The following is a 16,258-nucleotide window of genomic DNA, read 5'->3' on the forward strand; positions in this document are numbered from 1 at the left end:
CAGTTTTACCAGCTTTTATTATAAACACCAGCACATTTCAAGTTTCCTCTTTTGATCACAAATATATGTCTTTTGTGTTCTCCTTCTAAGCATACAGCATTGAGACACAGCATCCAGGCTTTCCAGCTTTTCCAGAAACTTCCATCTGCCAAGTGCAGGATGGGCAACCACACACCACTCTCAGCTGCATCCTTTGGCATCTGGATTGCAGGGACATGGACTCCAAGACGACGTCAGTACAGTTTCGGACTCCAGAATCACCTGAAAAAGATGCCTGCCACTGTTACAGGGCTGCACATCTGGACTTTGGGCCTGGACCTGACCCTCCAGGGCCCCAGAGAGCTCACCCCTTCTTGTCTGAACATTGGGTCAGGGCTTTCCAATCACGGGAGGAGCATCGTGGGTGTGAGAAGTGGGCAAGCTGCTGAGCAGGGATGGCCGAGATGGCCCCTAGAGAGTCACGTCTTTGCTTTCCCTTTTGGAAAGGGTGTAGATAGATGGATGTTTAGGGGTGCTAGATAGCCTTATTCTTACTTGGCTTAGTTATCTACAAGATTCTAAGTAAGCTCAGTGCTAAAACAAATTTCTGAAGAAAGTTTCCTCACTTTAGATCCCTGTATCAAGTGTTCTGGAAATATTTCTGTGAATATTGGGCCAAAAGGGAAACCATTTGGGCCGTGATTTCTAAGTTTAACACAACTCCTTATCTAGTCCACTCTCTGGTTGGGGGACAAGGGATGAGAGACACAACTCAGCTAACCAGTGCTCTGGGAGGGGGCACAGTCTCGAGGACTAACTCCAACTGCCCCGGCAGTGGTCCTGTTCTCAAGATGTGACTTTTACATTTAAGAACTCAAGTGTGACCCCTTCAGTAAGGGCACCTGAAACTGGATGCAGAGGGGAGGGGTGGGACTAGGTGCAAGTGTCCCTGGAAGCCGGAGGCCTAGTCTTACCATAGCAGGGCTGGTGACCACAGCCCCCCCCTGCCCCCCCATCGTTTCCCCTCAGCAGCCTCCAAGGTAGCACTTCGCTGTTTCTAGAGGGTGGGATATGAAGGGCCAAAGCTCCTTCTGCCCAGTCCAGAGTTGGAGGCCGTGGCGAGACATACTGTATGGTGGCATCCTCCCCTACTGAACGGAGAGTTTCAGAGGGAGGCCAGGAAGCACCTCAGGTCCCTGGAGCACCCTTTGCATTAATTCTGGAATTGCTACACAGGAAGGAGAGTGGGTGGGAAGACTGAAAACAAGTACAGGAACCCTCCCTACTGTGACTGCTTGGGGTGTGGTGGCTGAGACAGGGGCAGTGGAAGAGGGGCAAAGTACTTTCTCTGACCCATCTGTGTTCCTAACTTTGTGGGTGAAGTTCCCTGGTGAGCATTGAATGTGTGCAGCCATCACTGAGCTGACCACCTCAATCACTAGAAAGAGAACCTTCCACGTCTTGGCTAAGCCTGGTCGCCACCTGTATGATGACTATGACTTTGGCCGCTGCCTCTCCTCTACAAGCAAACAACCAGAACCCTGTCTTACAAAGAACAGACTTCAAAAATATATATAAATAAATAAAAACCTTAAACATTCTTACAGGGATCTTAAAGAACAGAATACATGTTAAAAACTTCAGTAATTTATATCAATTTTAAGCAGTACTTTATATACAATGGGGAAAAAAACACATGCATAGTCCAAATACAATGTTGAAAACAGCATTTTCATAACAAAAAACCCCGAACACTAAGTGTTAATACCATATACATGAATTCAAGAAGGACCACCCTTTTTGTCTGTTGCACACAGTTTATTTAACAATATGATATAAGAAATGAGTTGGTACTTTACCATTCTATACAGTGATTGAATCTTCTTGAATTTTCTTATTTATAGTAATTATAGCACTTGCATGATTTACACTAGAATTGCTTTTCCTCATTTCAAGTTTCACATAGAAGAAAGAAAAGAATGCTCTTCTCTATTAACATTAGCATGGTCTAAGAGAGTGATCATCCCTATTTTTTGTCTAAAACCAGTTTTATCAGAGAAACAAAGCAACAATTTCTACATCTGCAAGACAAGAGTTTGGCTTAAGCCAGTATGTATAGGTGTGTGTGGGTGTGTACATGTGTGCACACAGTAGCCAATTCCTATTATCGTCCAGGGGTAATACTTGGAGAACGCCCACAGAGTTCACAATAGAAAAAATCTTCCCGCAACGTCAGAAAGTTGTTGGGATACATTATAAGCTTGCATTATTTCAGGAATCAGTTTCTGAATATTATTTTTCTTCTCACTTTTAAACATAAATGTTTAAAGTCTTGAAAATACAAATAAAAAATATGAATATAATGAACTTGTTTTTCCCATTAAAAAAAGGCATGAGTCACCAGCAATGACAAAAAATCCAAACAAAACCCCCCTCCCCCCAAAACAAAAAAATAAAATAAAATAAAAACAGAGAGAGAGAGAGAGAGAGAGAGAGCGAGACCAGATATTTAAATCAACTGGTTTTTAACAAAAAAATATATTCTTTGTATTGTTTCTTTAAACAGCAATCTACCCTTCCATGGCTTGGAAGTAGCAGTTCCATCTAGGAATAAAAAGAGCCTAGATGCTTGGATTTCAGTACAAAAGGTCCAAGAACATGAAAGGAAAAAAAGTGATGCTCTCACAATGCTACAAACCCTCCACAAACTTTTCTAGGGTGTCTCCTGTGGTGTCACCAACCAGGGACAGCTCACTGGACAACGCACTCCTGTTGGGGGTATTCAGCTGTGGTAGCATTGCACTCTGTTCGGGGTTCCCCAAATGTCCCTGATCTATGGAGCTGGCCATGGTGACTGCAAGTCCTGGGTGGGGCGAACCAGTCTGGGGCGAGACGTGGTGTGGTGAAGGCTGGGGCTGTATCCGTGGTGACGGGCTGGAATGTGGAGGCTGGGACTGGGGCCGTGGAGACTGGACAGGGGCCGGAGACCGCACCTGGCTACTAAGGGATGTGGCCATCTGCTGGCCAGGGAGGTGCGAGGCCTGTGGCTGTCCTGAGAGCATGTGCTGCTGGGGGCTCATAGGGTTTGGCTGGCCTGGGGACCCAATCTGCTGCTTCATCTGCTGCTGTTGCAGAATCCGCTGCTGCAGGGCTTGCTGGATGTTTGGGGAGCTGTCTGTGCCCAGCCCAGGCTGCCCCATCTGGCCAAGCTGTCCCATCTGAGCTGCCATCTGACCCATGGAGCTGCCCTGCATGGGCAGGTGTTGCTGCATCCGCTGCTGCTGCATGGCTGGGGGGTAACCTCCAGGTCCTTGAGGCTGCTGGAACTGGCCGTGTCCTGCCATGCCTGCAGCCATGCTAGCACTACCCTGCTGTTGCTGCTGCTGCTGCTGCTGCTGTTGCAATAGCTGCCTCCGCAGCATCTCTCTGTACTGTGGGTTCATACTCGCCATGCTGGGGTTGTGCCCTGGGTTCATGATGTTCAGTGCCTGGCCTTGAGGGTTCAGACCTCCTATTGCCTGTTGCTGCGGAGGCACGCCGGGCCGTGGCCCACCGGCTTGCATGGTGTTCAGATTCTGCAGGCTGGGCTGCTGGTGTAGACTGGGCTGGGCCTGGAGGCCGGGCTGGGGCTGCAGGCCGGGCTGGGGCTGCAGGCCAGGCTGACTGGCCACGTACTTGGCTGTACGCTGTTTGATGAAAGCTGCCATCAGCTGAGGGTTTGACTTGAGGATGTTGAGCACCTGCTGTTGCTGCTGCGGGGAGCTGGGAGACTTCAGGGTCCGCAGCAGGTCCTGCAGGGCACCAGGCGAGATGCTCCGAGGTGGCTGCACATTGGGCATCCGAGGTCCGGCCACAGCTGGTTGGGCCTGCATGGACATCACAGGCCTGGGCATGCCTGGCATCGGCTGCTGCTGGGGGAGGGGCGCCTGCTGCCACTGCCCAGGGGGCAGGTTTGGCATGACAGGCCCACTGACCTGGTTGGGTCGGGGCACATTCAGGCCCACAGGGGCCATCTGGCTCACCGGGGTCACCATGCCTGTGCGCCCTGGGGGCATGCCATTGTTAATGTTCACTCGGTAGAGGTGCTGCTGTTGCTGGGCCTCACGTTCAATCTGCCGGGCCGCCTCTACTGCTGCAGGTGGTGGCTGGGCAGGCGGTGGCGGAGCCGGCACTTGGTTGGTGGGCTTCCCAGTAGACACTGTGGTAGGAGGCTGAGTTCGAGCTACACTGGAGAAGCCAGCTGGTGACATGCTCACAGGTGAGGGCTGAGGCTGGGTGGGGGGCTGCGGTGTCTGGGGTGTGCTGGGCTGCTGCGTGGGGGTCCCGGGTGGTGCTGAGGTAGGGGAAGGCAGACTCTGCTGAGGCACGTTGCGGGTGTTCATGGTGGCCATCCGCCGGCGCATGAGCTGTGCTTGCTGCAGGCGATGCTGGATCTGCTGCTGACGGAGCTTGTGTTTGATGTTGAGGCAGAAGGGTACGGGGCATTTGTTTTCTTGGCAGTGTTTGGCATGGTAGCAGCAAAGGGCAATGAGCTGCTTGCACACTGGGCAGCCTCCATTGGTCTTGCGCTTACAGCCCTTGGTGTGCTGCACAACCCGCTTCATCTTCTGGCAGGATGGCAGTGAGCAGTTGGCGTTGCGGCACTGGCAGGCGTGCACCAGGGACTGGATACAGCGCTGGATGCTCAGGCGCCGTGACTCCTGTGGGCTCTTGGACTGCGGCTCACCCTGGCTTCCACCCTCGTCGTCTAGTCCCAGCCCCCACTTCACCATCTTGTGGGTGTGGCTCTTTGTGTTGTAGCAGTTGATACAAAGGTCATAGTCCTGTGGATAAGGAAAGGGGATAGACCAGCATCAGCATGCAGCCCAGAGTGACCACACATGATGGCCACCCACTGGAACCTTCACTTCTAAGAATTCCTCCACAGCACAGAAGGCTCCAAAGACCACACGATCCATCTATTCACCCTCACCCTGTCCTCTTCCAGGGGACCCCTGGCCCTTCCCAGGCTGCTATCTAACACTGTGTGAGCAGGTACACAGGCTCGACACTGGTCCCCCTTTCCTTCCTTCCTTTGCACCCAGGGAATGGCACACAGCCCCGATGCCTGGCGTAGGAAGCCTGGCAGTGAAGGAATGACTGCTGTGGTACCCATTTCCTCCCAAGCACCACATGAGCATCTAAAGCACCACAGACCTGACTTCCCAGAGACTGGCCCTCCACTCTTCAGGGATGCTACTGGGGTTGAAAGGCCTTCACCAGAAGGAAGGCCCTGCGTTCAAACCACTGTGACAAAATGCCCCTGCCCCAGGTTTTTAAAAGCTACCTACATCTGGAGATTGAGACAACAGGTTCTAGAGCGGAGAACAGAGCCCTATGGCCAGGACTGATAACCTTTTCACAGAACCGACATGAATATCCCAGCAGTAGAAAATGAGAGGGAAAACAAGAAAAGGCTGAAGAAAGAAAACATAAGATGAGGGCATTACAAAGGCCCTACTCTCCTCCTCAGAGATCACGAGAAATTCCTGTGGGGCCCATGACTGTAGGGACCAGCCCAGTTGCCCACAATGGCAGGAGAGGTGAGGACTGGGTAAAAGTCTGTGACTGTCTGCAGGGGGTGGTAGAGGGCCCACAATAGTCTGATTCACCCCAGGTGAGGGACCTAGCTATGCAAGTGACAGACTCCGCCCCTTCAAACAAGGGCCAAAACCTCTACAGGGAGGAACCAGAGTGGCATAGCCAGAAAGTCCCAACCAGGACAAGGGGGAGAAGGGTCACCAGACCTCCAAACACAGGGACCCAGGCTGACAACAAGGAAGGGGAACCAGGCAGAGTTCTGGTGGGACCAAAGCACTGCCAGTGCCTCTCCCACTCTCTCCACACTCCTGCTGTAGCACCACGAGGCCTGTGGGTGTGCCTGACACAGAAACAGAACTGGGGTTAAGAACACACAGGAAATAAAATAACAAGTGCTTGTGATGGTCTCCTCATCCCGAATGAGTCAGTGAGTGCTGACTCCCAGGAAGACCAGCCTGTCCTGCCGAGGGGCCAACTGTGCCCTGGACACATGTCAGTGGCCCACTGCCAGTTTCATCAGGACCAGACAACACTCTGGGAAGGGAGACTGGCTTCTTCTTACCTTGAACGTCTGCTGTTGAGCCTAGTGTGGGCACAGAGCAGAAACCCAACCCACAGAGTTAGATCCTCCTGTTTGTGAACTCTAAAATAACAATCTTACAACTAACAGTGCCCTGAGAGGACCAGGCCATTCTCCCACCACCACCAGGAAATGCCAACTGTCTAACAGTTCAACTTAAAATGTGAACGCATAGACTGAAGAGGACTGGGGAGAAGCCAAGGGTGCCCCAGACTCGTGGACCACATAGGTCTGCCAGAAGTTCTGTCAGAACGGAGACACAGGGAGGGAGGTATGGGCCTACCTCGCACACAGTGCAGTGCCAGCGTGTCTCCACATGGTGCTTGCACTCGTTGCAGGTGTAGACAAAACGGTCTTGGCCCTGGGTGTGCAATTCCACCAGCATGCACAGCGTGGACCACTTGGAACGCCGCAGGGAGGAGAACTCCCAGTGCTTGTCCCTGGCAAGGGTGAGGAAGGCATCGCGCCCATCCATGAGGTCACAGCTAAGCAGGGGATCAGGGTCAACAATAGGGGGCAGTGTGTTGATGACAGGCCCAGCGTGGAGGTGGATCACAAAGAAGACCTGCAGGAAGAACAGTAGGAGACTGTCACCCTACAGAGAGCAGTGCCAAGGAGGTCTGGCCCTGGAGGACCCAGGATTATCCCAGCCTACAAAACTGAGACTGTGTTGAGCCTGACACGTGCTGTCCAGGTGTGTCAAAGGCCCAACTCCCTGGGAATAAACCGACTTGGTAATGCACTGTGTGGTGTTACCCAACCAGCCAGTTCCTCTGCCTTCTAGGGGCTAGTCCCACCCCGCACAGCACAGTAGAAAGCACCAGAAAGAGTGCCACCATGCTTTCACCCTCCTCTTGGCCAGGGGCAGGGCTGTGGTTTCTCAGTAAACCCCCTCCTGTATCTCGGCCCACAGGGGCACAAATGCCAGGCTCTGTGGCCTGCCCCGCATCTCACCTCTTTGTGCTTCTCCATGGTGGCGTAGAGCTTCTGAGACAAGTCATTGGACACATTGGGCATACTGGGCTTCTTTTTGTTGGCCCTGCTGATACTGCTTTTATTCTTGTTGGTTTTCTTGTTGTTCTTTTTCTTGGCATTCTTACTGTCACCCTGGCTGCCCTGCAATAAAATGCGAAGGTGTCAGATAAGCCCAGCCTCCTCCTCTGGGACCAGTATCCAGCTGAGACTCCCAGCCACTGGCCCTGGGGACTGCAGGAAGCCCAGCCTGAGGCTGGAGACCACTGGGCAGACCCCCGCCTGCATGGACTGTAAACACACTGCTGCTTTCAGAGAAAACTGCTGGAGTAAAGGTGGTGAGGATGGAAGTAGGGACTGTGTACTCAGCTGAAACTTAGCGGGCACACTGCTGACACATAAATACAAAGCAAGCACTGCCTGAGCCACAAGGGACACAGATCGCATACTTCTTGAAGGAAGGATACACCTGGGATGCTAGTTTGGAATCCAACGACTGAGGAAAAGAAAGTAATTTTTCACTGTTCCACACCATTCCACTGGATACCTGCAGCTCCATGGTATATCCTGCATGTTCAGTGGCTCATTCTATGCCTCACAAAAGCTTCAAATACCCACCATGTTTAGGAGACACAGGAAAGGTGCTAATGAAGAAGTGACTGCATCGTTAGGAGCAAGAACTTGAAAGTGGCTCATCCAAGTACCAAGCAAGGCCATAGCAGGGCAGGACACCTCCCTGACGCTGCTCCCGTTGCCCAGGCACACTCAGGCCTGAAACCCACCATCACTGCTGCAAATGGCTTAAGTCTGAGGGGTTCTGCGGCTTAGTTAAAACTTTCCTACTCTGGAAAGAACTCAAGCTCTTATTTAGGTTTCAAGGTGAATGCTTACTTGGTCTGCCCAAAGAACTTCATTTATAACAAGGGGAGGGAGAGAGAGGACAGAAAGGAAGCGGGAGGAAAAGGGGAGGGAGGGAGAGAAGGGGGGAGAGGGAGAGGAAGAAAGAGAAATACCCTCCCCCTCTCTCTGGGTGCTAAAAGGAGTGCTACTCTCGGGGAAGTTGAGTTGCACTCCACCACCACCACCACCACCACCACCACCACCAGCACTAAGTCACATCTGAGAAAGAGCCAGAAGGGCCTGAGGAGTCTTGACAAGTGACTGTAATGTGGACCAAGATTGGAAAAGGACACTGGTAAGACTTCTGGCCAAGATGAAAGCATAGGTAGACACACTACCTCCTTGGACAAGCAAAAAAAACCAACAACAAACTCAAAAACAAAAAACAACCAGAACCGACAGAAAAGCAAACTATATAGAAGTCTGACAACCAAGGAGTTAAAGAAGACACATTTATCCAGACAGGTAGGAGGAATGGAGACAGACAGCCTAGAGGAGAGGACTCGCAGCAAAGTGCTGGCTGGCGGACTGGGTGAGGTGGCAGCTGGCAAAACCGGAAGTCCCACATTCGTGTGCAGATAAATGGAGAGAAACAACTGGGGAGCGAGACGAACTGTGCAACCCAGGGTTCCAGTGTGGGGAAATAAAGCCTCAAAAGCTCTGACTATAAAAACCTGTGAGGGTTGAGGTGGCAGGATAAACTCCCGGCCTCACAGGACAGTTCGGTGGAGAGACTCACAGTGTCCTAGAACGTATACAAACCCACCCAACCTGGAAATCAGCACCAGAAGGGCCCAATTTGATTGTGGGTAGCAGGGGAAGTGACTGAAAACTGGCAGAGAGCAGAGCAAGTGGCACTGTTCCCTATCGAACCCTTCCCCAACATACAGCATCACATCATAGCAATGTGGTTTGCCCCACCCTGGTGAAAACCTAAGGCTCTGCCCACTACTACATAACAGGTGTGCCAAGACGAAAAAAAAGAAATGGCCCAGACAGTGACCAGGGGGGAGAGGGGAGGGAATTTAAGGGGAAAAATGGGGAGGGATTTGGAGAAACAAGTATGAAGGACACAAGGACAAGAACTAAGGGGGGTGGAAATGGGAGGGAGATGGGAAGCACGGGGCGGGGTGGGCTGGGATGGGAGAAATAGAAAACTGTACTTGTAAAAAAAGAAAAGAAATGGTCCAAATTAAAGAACAGATCAAATCTCCAGAAAAAAATACAACTAAGCAACGAAGAGATAGCCAACCTATCAGATGCACAGTTCAAAACACTGGTAATCAGGATGCTCACAGAACTGGCTGAATATGGCCACAAATTAGAGGAAAAATTGAAGGGTATGAAAAGTAAAATAAAGGAAAATATACAGGGCACCAACAGTGACAGGAAGGAAAATGGGACTCAAATTAATGGTGTGGACCAGCAGAAAGAAATAAATAGTCAACCAAAACAGAATTAAAAAACAAGAACTGAAAAAACTGAGGAGAGGCTCAGGAACCTATGGGACACCTTTAAACGTTCCAACATCTGCATCATAGAGGTGCCAGAAATAGAAGAGGAAGAGCAAGAAACTGAAAACTTATTTGAACAAATAATGAAGAACTTCCCCAATCTGGAAAAGGAAAGATTTCTAGGAAGCCCAGAGAGTCCCAAAGAAGGTGGACCCAAAGAGGAACACAGCAAGGCACATCATCATTAAGTTACTCAAGATTAAATATAAACAGAGAATCCTAAAAGAAGCAAGAGGAAAGGAGAGTTACCTACAAAGGAGTGCCCATAAGGCTATCAGCTGATTTCTCCAAAGAAACCTTGCAGGCAAGAAGGTGCTGGAAAGAAGTATTCCAAGTTATGAAAGGCAAGGGCCTACATCCAAGATTACTTTATCCAGCAAAGCTATCATTTAGAATGGAAGGGCAGATAAAGTGCTTCCCAGATAAGGTCAAGTTAAAGTAGTTCATCATCACCAAGCCCTTATTATATAAAATGTTTAATGGACTTACCTAAAAAAAAAGATCAAAACTATGAACAGTAAAATGACAACAAACTCACAGCTATTAACAACCAACCAAACAAAAAAAAGTCTAAGAATCACAGAAATGGAAATCACATGGCGGGTTACCAGTGCAGGAGCGGAAGGGGGTGGTAAGGGGAAAAGGTACAGAGATTAATTAGCATAAATGGTACGTAGAAAATAGACAGGGGGACATTAAGAATAGTAAAGGAAATGTAGAAGCCAAAGAACTCATATGTATGACCCATGGACATGAAGTAAAGGAGGCAGAGATTGGAATGTGGGTAAGAGAGGGTACGCAGGGTGGAGGGAAATGAAGGGGGGAAATGGGACAACTGTCATAGCATAATCAATAAAATATATTTTTAAAAAAAGGACACTGGTAAAAACTAAGTACACTGAATCAACTTCAGACTCTGGTTAACAATGATGTACAAATACTGGTTCAGCAATTGTACCAGTGCAGCACACCAATTTAAGATGTCATCAGGAGAAACTGGTCCTGGAATATAAGTAACTCTGTACCATCTGCTCAAGTTTTCCATAAGCCTTTATTCTAAAATATAAAGCCTATATTTTAAGTTACAAAATAAACAGATTCTCTGCACAGCTTAAAAAATATAGGTAAATAACTTTTTTGTCACCAAAGCAACAGCATACATGCACATTTACTTTGTGTATTTTTCTTCACAAAGTTGAGATTACATACGAATTGAGGCTGCATCCTGTTTCTTTCCCGTTATAGCAAGCATTTCCTCATTTACCCCATTAAAGATCACTTTTAATGGCAAAGCAGCTTTCAATCAGAAGTGCTGTCTGTAACTAAGAGAATGCTTAGTTGTGAACTGGGCACACTAAACAGTGCCTCTGTCCTTTGTCTCCACGTCCTGCTCTCTCTACCACATGCAAACCCATGGTCAACAAAGAGAGTCAGCCCTTGTCTATTTCCATCTCCCAGAAAGTACTTCCCGCCAGGCCACAGGCAGACATGTCATCCTTGAACAGGACTCACAGCTGGGGCCTGAATTGCCCCCAACCCTTGCCTGCCGAGTCCCTCTCTATGGAATCTCCACCATCACAGCAGACTCTCTTCCCTCTGCAGTAACCTGGTCAGTCCTTCATCCAGACGCACATTCTGATTCAGGCCACCTCCCATCCAGAGGTGTCTGGCATTGGCAGACACACATAGGGACCTTGGGGTTCACAGGCCAGCTCTGATCTCTCTCCCAATAAAAGTGAATTTCTGCCCTGGCTGGTGTGGCTCAGTGGATTGAGAGCGGGCCTGCAAATCAAAGGGTCACCGGTTCCGTTCTCAGTCAGGGCACATGCCTGGGTTTCAGGCCAGGTCCCCAGTGAAGGACATGTGAAAGGCACCAACACATTGGATGTTTCTCTCACTTTCTTTCTCTTTTCCTTCCCCTCGTTCAAACAAACAAACAAACAAACAAACAAACAAACAAACAAACAAACAAACTCTTTAAAAAACAAAGCAGAATTTCTGCTAAATCCAGCCAGCCCTTCAAAGGCTGGCTGAGTAGGAGAGCTCCTGGTGAAGCACACTTGCCTGGTACAAGTGCGGACACTGAGCAAGTCACGCTAAACCCCCGACTCTGGATGCCAGCCCCACACAACCTCCTGAGCACACCTGTGAGGGCCACAGGCTTTCACAACTCCTCTAGAGTATCAACGGGCACCTTAACACTAACATGTCTGCAGCTGATTCTGACTTCTTCCTCCAATATGCTCTCCCTCTTCTGCAGCAAAAGACACAACAGGAAGCCTTGATCCAGCATTTTCCTTACATGCCACAAAGGTCCACCCCAAATTCTGGGGTTACTAATCTCAAAATTCATCGCATATTTCTCATGGTGGCTATAGCTATGACCCAAACTATGTCTTATGGGACACCCTGAAACATGGCACACTCACTTGGAACTCAGTCACTTATGTTGCTGTTCCTCCTTTTAAAAGCTCCTTCTCTCCTTGACCCTCTGGGTTCCTTCTCACCAGGTCAGTCTCTGCTCAGATGCCTCTGCCCCAGATAGGATCCACGCCCCTGACCCGGAAGTGACCCTATCTCCCTGTGCTTTCTTTTCTCCAAAGCCTCCACCTCTCTCTCAGAGTGTGCTAGGCATGTTTTTCTTCTTTATACTAGAACATACACCCCTGAGGGCAGGGATGATATTTTCTTTTGTTCTCACTATACTGCTCAGGCCCATGCCTGCACACAGTGAGGACTTGGGGTAAGTGCATGAGTGCAGACAGACACTACTGGAAGTTGTGGGTGTGTTTAGTTTGTAAAGTACTCTTTTAATATTATTTTAAAAAAGACTTTATTTACTTATTATCCTTTTTTTTAGAGAGGAGTAAAGGAAGGAGAAAGAGGGAGAGAAACATTGATCAGCTGTCTGTTGCATGCCCCCAAGGGGGGACCTGGTCTGCAACCTAGGCATGTGTCCAAACCAGTTTGGGAATCAAACTGGTGACCTTTCATTCTGCAGTCAGGTGATCAATCCACTGAGCCAGTGCCAGCCAGGGCTCCTTTATTTTTATTATTTTAAGTATATTTGATTTATTATGCCATTACAGTTGTCCCATTTTTCTCTCTTTATCTCTCTCCTGCCTGGTACCCCATTCCCACCAGCATTTCCTCCCCTCCTTAGTTCATGTTCATCAGTTGTACATACAAGTTCTTTGGCTTCCCATTTCCTATACAATTCCTAACCTCCCTGTCTATTTTCTACCTACCATTTATGCTACATTTTCTCTGTATCTTTCCCCTTCCTATTCCCCCACTGATAACCCTCTGTGTGATCTCCACTTCTGTGATTCTGTTCCTGTTCTCCTTTGCTTAGTTTATTTTTTTTAGGTTCAGTTGTTGAGAGTTGTGAGTTTGTCGTTATTTTACTGTTCATAGTTTTGACCTTCTTCTTCTTAGATTAGTCCTCTAACATTTCATATAATAAGGGCTTGGTGATGAACTCCTTTAACTTTATCTGGGAAGCACTCTATTTGTCCTTCTATTTTAAATTATAGCTATGCTGGACAGAATACTCTTGGATGTAAGTCTGTGCCTTTCATGACTTGGAATACTTCTTTCCACTCCTTCTTGCCTCCAAGGTTTCTTTCGAGAGAAATCAGCTGACAGTCTAATGGAACTCCTTTGCAGGTAACTGTCTCCTTTTCTCTTGCTGCTTCGAAGATTCTCTCCTTATCTTTAACATTGGGTAATTTAATTAAGATATGTCTTGGTGTGTTACTCTTTGGGCCCAACTTCTTTGGGACTCTCTGAGCTTCCTGGACTCCTATGTCTATTTCCTTCACAAGACTGGGGAAGTTTTCTCTCATTACTTTTTCCTCTTCTCCTTCTAGCACTCCTAACTCAGATGTTGGAATGTTTTAAGTTGTCCCATAGGTTCCTAAGCCTCTCCTCAGTTTTTTGAATTCTTTTTTTCATTCTGTTCTGGTTGAATGTTTATGTCTACCCTTTGCACCAAATCACTGATTTGAATACTGGTTTCCTTCTCTTCACTGTCAGTTCTGTGTGTATTTTTCTTTCACTTTTCAAGTCTTTATTTTTTCTTCTATTTTGCAACCATACTCAATCATTTCTGTGAGCATCCTGACTGCTAGTGTTTTGAACTCTGCATCTGATAGGCTGGCCATCTCCTTGTTGCTTAGTTCTTTTTCTGGAGTTTTGATCTGTTCTTTCATTTGGAACATATTTCTTTGTCTTGGTGCACCTGTTTTTTTGTAAGGGGCAGAGCCATATGCATTTACCAAGAAATGGCAACCCACATCACTGCATGTGGCGCTATATGTAAGGGCAGCATCAGGGAGGGAACAACTCTGCTTGCTCGGCTCTCATTCAGCTTTCAATCACTTCCCCCTGCTTCCCACAAGCAAAATGTGTCCTTTCCGGAGCTGCCCTGGTGCTGATTCCTAGGTAAGAGTGCTTGTGTACATTTTAGGATCCCCTGGGCCCCTCCAATCGACTCTCCTATGAGAATGGGAGTTTACCCTGTTGCCTCAACCCCCACAAGTTTTTATAGCCAGAGGTTTTGAGGCTTTATTTTCCCACACTGGAACCCTGGGTTGCATAGTCTATCACTCTCCCCAGGTTCTCCTCCTGGTTTATCCACACAGGACTGTGAGACCGTCTGGTCTGCCAGCTGCTGCCTTGCCACATGTCCTCTCTACCCTTCCTACCAGTCTAGATAAATGTTTCTTCTTTAACTCCTTCGTTGTTGGACTTCCATACAGTTCACTTTTCTTGACAGAAAAAAACAACAGTCCTGGTTAGTTTTGGTTTTTAAATTGGTTGTTACCCTTTTTTTGGTTGTGTGAGGAATCAAGGTGTATCTACCCACGTCTGCATCTTGGCTGAAACTATTACTGTTATTATTTTTTTAAATTGTATTTAAAAAAATTTAATTGTTGTTCAAGTACAGTTTTCTGCCTTTTACCCCCATCCCAGCCTACCCACCCCATCCTCCTCCCCCCTTGTTATTATCCAAGTATCCTGTATTATTTATTATTATTATTTTATTCTCACCCCCAGACATTTTTTCATTGCTTTTTAGAGAAAAGGGGGAAGAGAGGAAGGAAAGGAGAGATGAAGGAAGAGAAAGAGTGATGTGATGAGAGAATCACCAATTGGTTATTTTCTATGTGTGCCCTGGTAAGGGGATCAATACATGCCTGAACCAGAAATCAAAACCACAAACCGTTTGGCTATGGGCGATATTCCAGTTGACTGAATCACATTGGCCAGGGTTGTAAAGTCCTTTAAAAAAAAATCCTCACTAGAGGATATGCTTAGTGGGGAAAGGAGGGAGAGATTAGGGGAGAAACACTGATAGGCTGCTTCTTGTATGTGCTTCAACCAGGGCCAAACCTGCAACCCAGGCATGTGCCCTGACCCAGAAGTGAACCCATCACCTTTCAGTTTACAGGACAATGCTCCAACCAAATAAGCTATACTGGCCAGGGCTGTATTGTTTTAAATCAACTGATTGGTTCCTGACTGTGATGCATCCATCTCTGTTTCTGTCTGTTCTGGGCTCCCTGGCCAGGTGCCCATGTTTCTCATCTTTCCATGTCTTAACCTTCCTTATCTGTTCTGTCCAGAGATGATGGAGCAAGCACTTCCCATTCTCTTGTATTAGGTGATGTGTCTCCAGTGCCCACGTGCCAGCTCACCCAATAACCAATGTGGGATGTGCTCCCAGGCCACAGACCTGCTATGTGTGGTGACAAGATAAGTTTATGTGTGAAAAAATCTACCACAAAGAACGCCACATTCTATGAACTCAACAGCCCAAGTTTTCTCCAGCCTGCCAGAATTCAACTATCAGCACATGTCCGGGCCAACACGCTTTCCAGAAGGGTGCAGTGGTGAGGGTGTTGGGGCTTTACCTCCGTTGTCTCACTGGCTGCAGTGCTCTCTTCCTTCTTCCTCTCTTCTTCTTCTTGCTCCAGTTCCTTAATGCTCTCCTCCAACACATTGGGCCAGAAGTCACCCTCAAAATAGGGCAGTTCCTTGGCACTGGTGAGCCTGTCTTCAGTTGCTTGTTTGAAAATGTCCTGTAGAGTGAACAAAGAACAGCAGTGAGACGAGCAGACCCAAGCAAACGGAGGAGGGGATGGCGTAGGGATATGACACTGAAGAGGATCCTGGTGCAACATATTCCCATGGTGCACAATGGCCAAGATCAGACAATTTAAACTGGCAACACAACAGCATGGCTTTCAGACTGCCAAGTAAAAGATCTTGACAGACTGCAGATAAAATGCTTTTGTATTTTTTACTTTTATTTTTTTGCTTTCTAATCTCTGTAAGTGAATAAAATTCTAACATGTGAGTGTGAGAAGAAGACACATGAAGATATGGAAATCAGTGGTGACAAACCCACTGCACACCCTCCTACAGCAAGCACCCAGTACCTTGTAGTCATGGATGATTCGCTCTGCAAAAGCCTTGTCCAGCATCTTCTTGTACCACTCTTGCAGGCGCTTCGGTTTTGGGATTTTTTGATCAGGGGGGTGGCAATGGAAGATATAGTCATCTCCTTCACTAGGGGGACAGGCCCAGATGTGTCCTGTCACATACCTGAAGGACACATATACGTAATTCAGATTAAAGGGCCGAGCAAAACTGTCCCTGCCTTTGAGAAGTACAGCTGAGGAATGGGGGCCAAAGCAAGGACAGAAATAACTACAAAGAAAAGAGA

At 48.0% G+C, this 16,258-nt stretch overlaps 1 protein-coding gene across 4 annotated transcripts in view; it reads right to left on the minus strand.

The window, feature by feature from the left end:
* Positions 1-16,258, minus strand: part of CREBBP (CREB binding protein) — a 144,812-nt gene continuing 128,554 nt past the window's right edge. For all 4 annotated transcript variants that reach the window (XM_037154601.2, XM_053671674.1, XM_053671673.1 and 1 more), the window contains 5 exons: positions 15,972-16,137; positions 15,444-15,611; positions 7,094-7,255; positions 6,423-6,704; positions 1-4,802 (listed from right to left, as the gene is read on the minus strand). In XM_037154601.2, coding sequence (XP_037010496.2) covers positions 2,670-4,802; positions 6,423-6,704; positions 7,094-7,255; positions 15,444-15,611; positions 15,972-16,137 — 2,911 coding nt within the window. In that variant the 3' untranslated portion in view covers positions 1-2,669. The remainder of the gene's footprint in view (positions 4,803-6,422; positions 6,705-7,093; positions 7,256-15,443; positions 15,612-15,971; positions 16,138-16,258) is intronic.

Source organism: Artibeus jamaicensis, unplaced genomic scaffold (assembly GCF_021234435.1).
Source record: "Artibeus jamaicensis isolate MK-2021 breed Jamaican fruit bat unplaced genomic scaffold, CSHL_Jam_final contig_700, whole genome shotgun sequence".
NCBI lineage: Eukaryota > Metazoa > Chordata > Mammalia > Chiroptera > Phyllostomidae > Artibeus > Artibeus jamaicensis.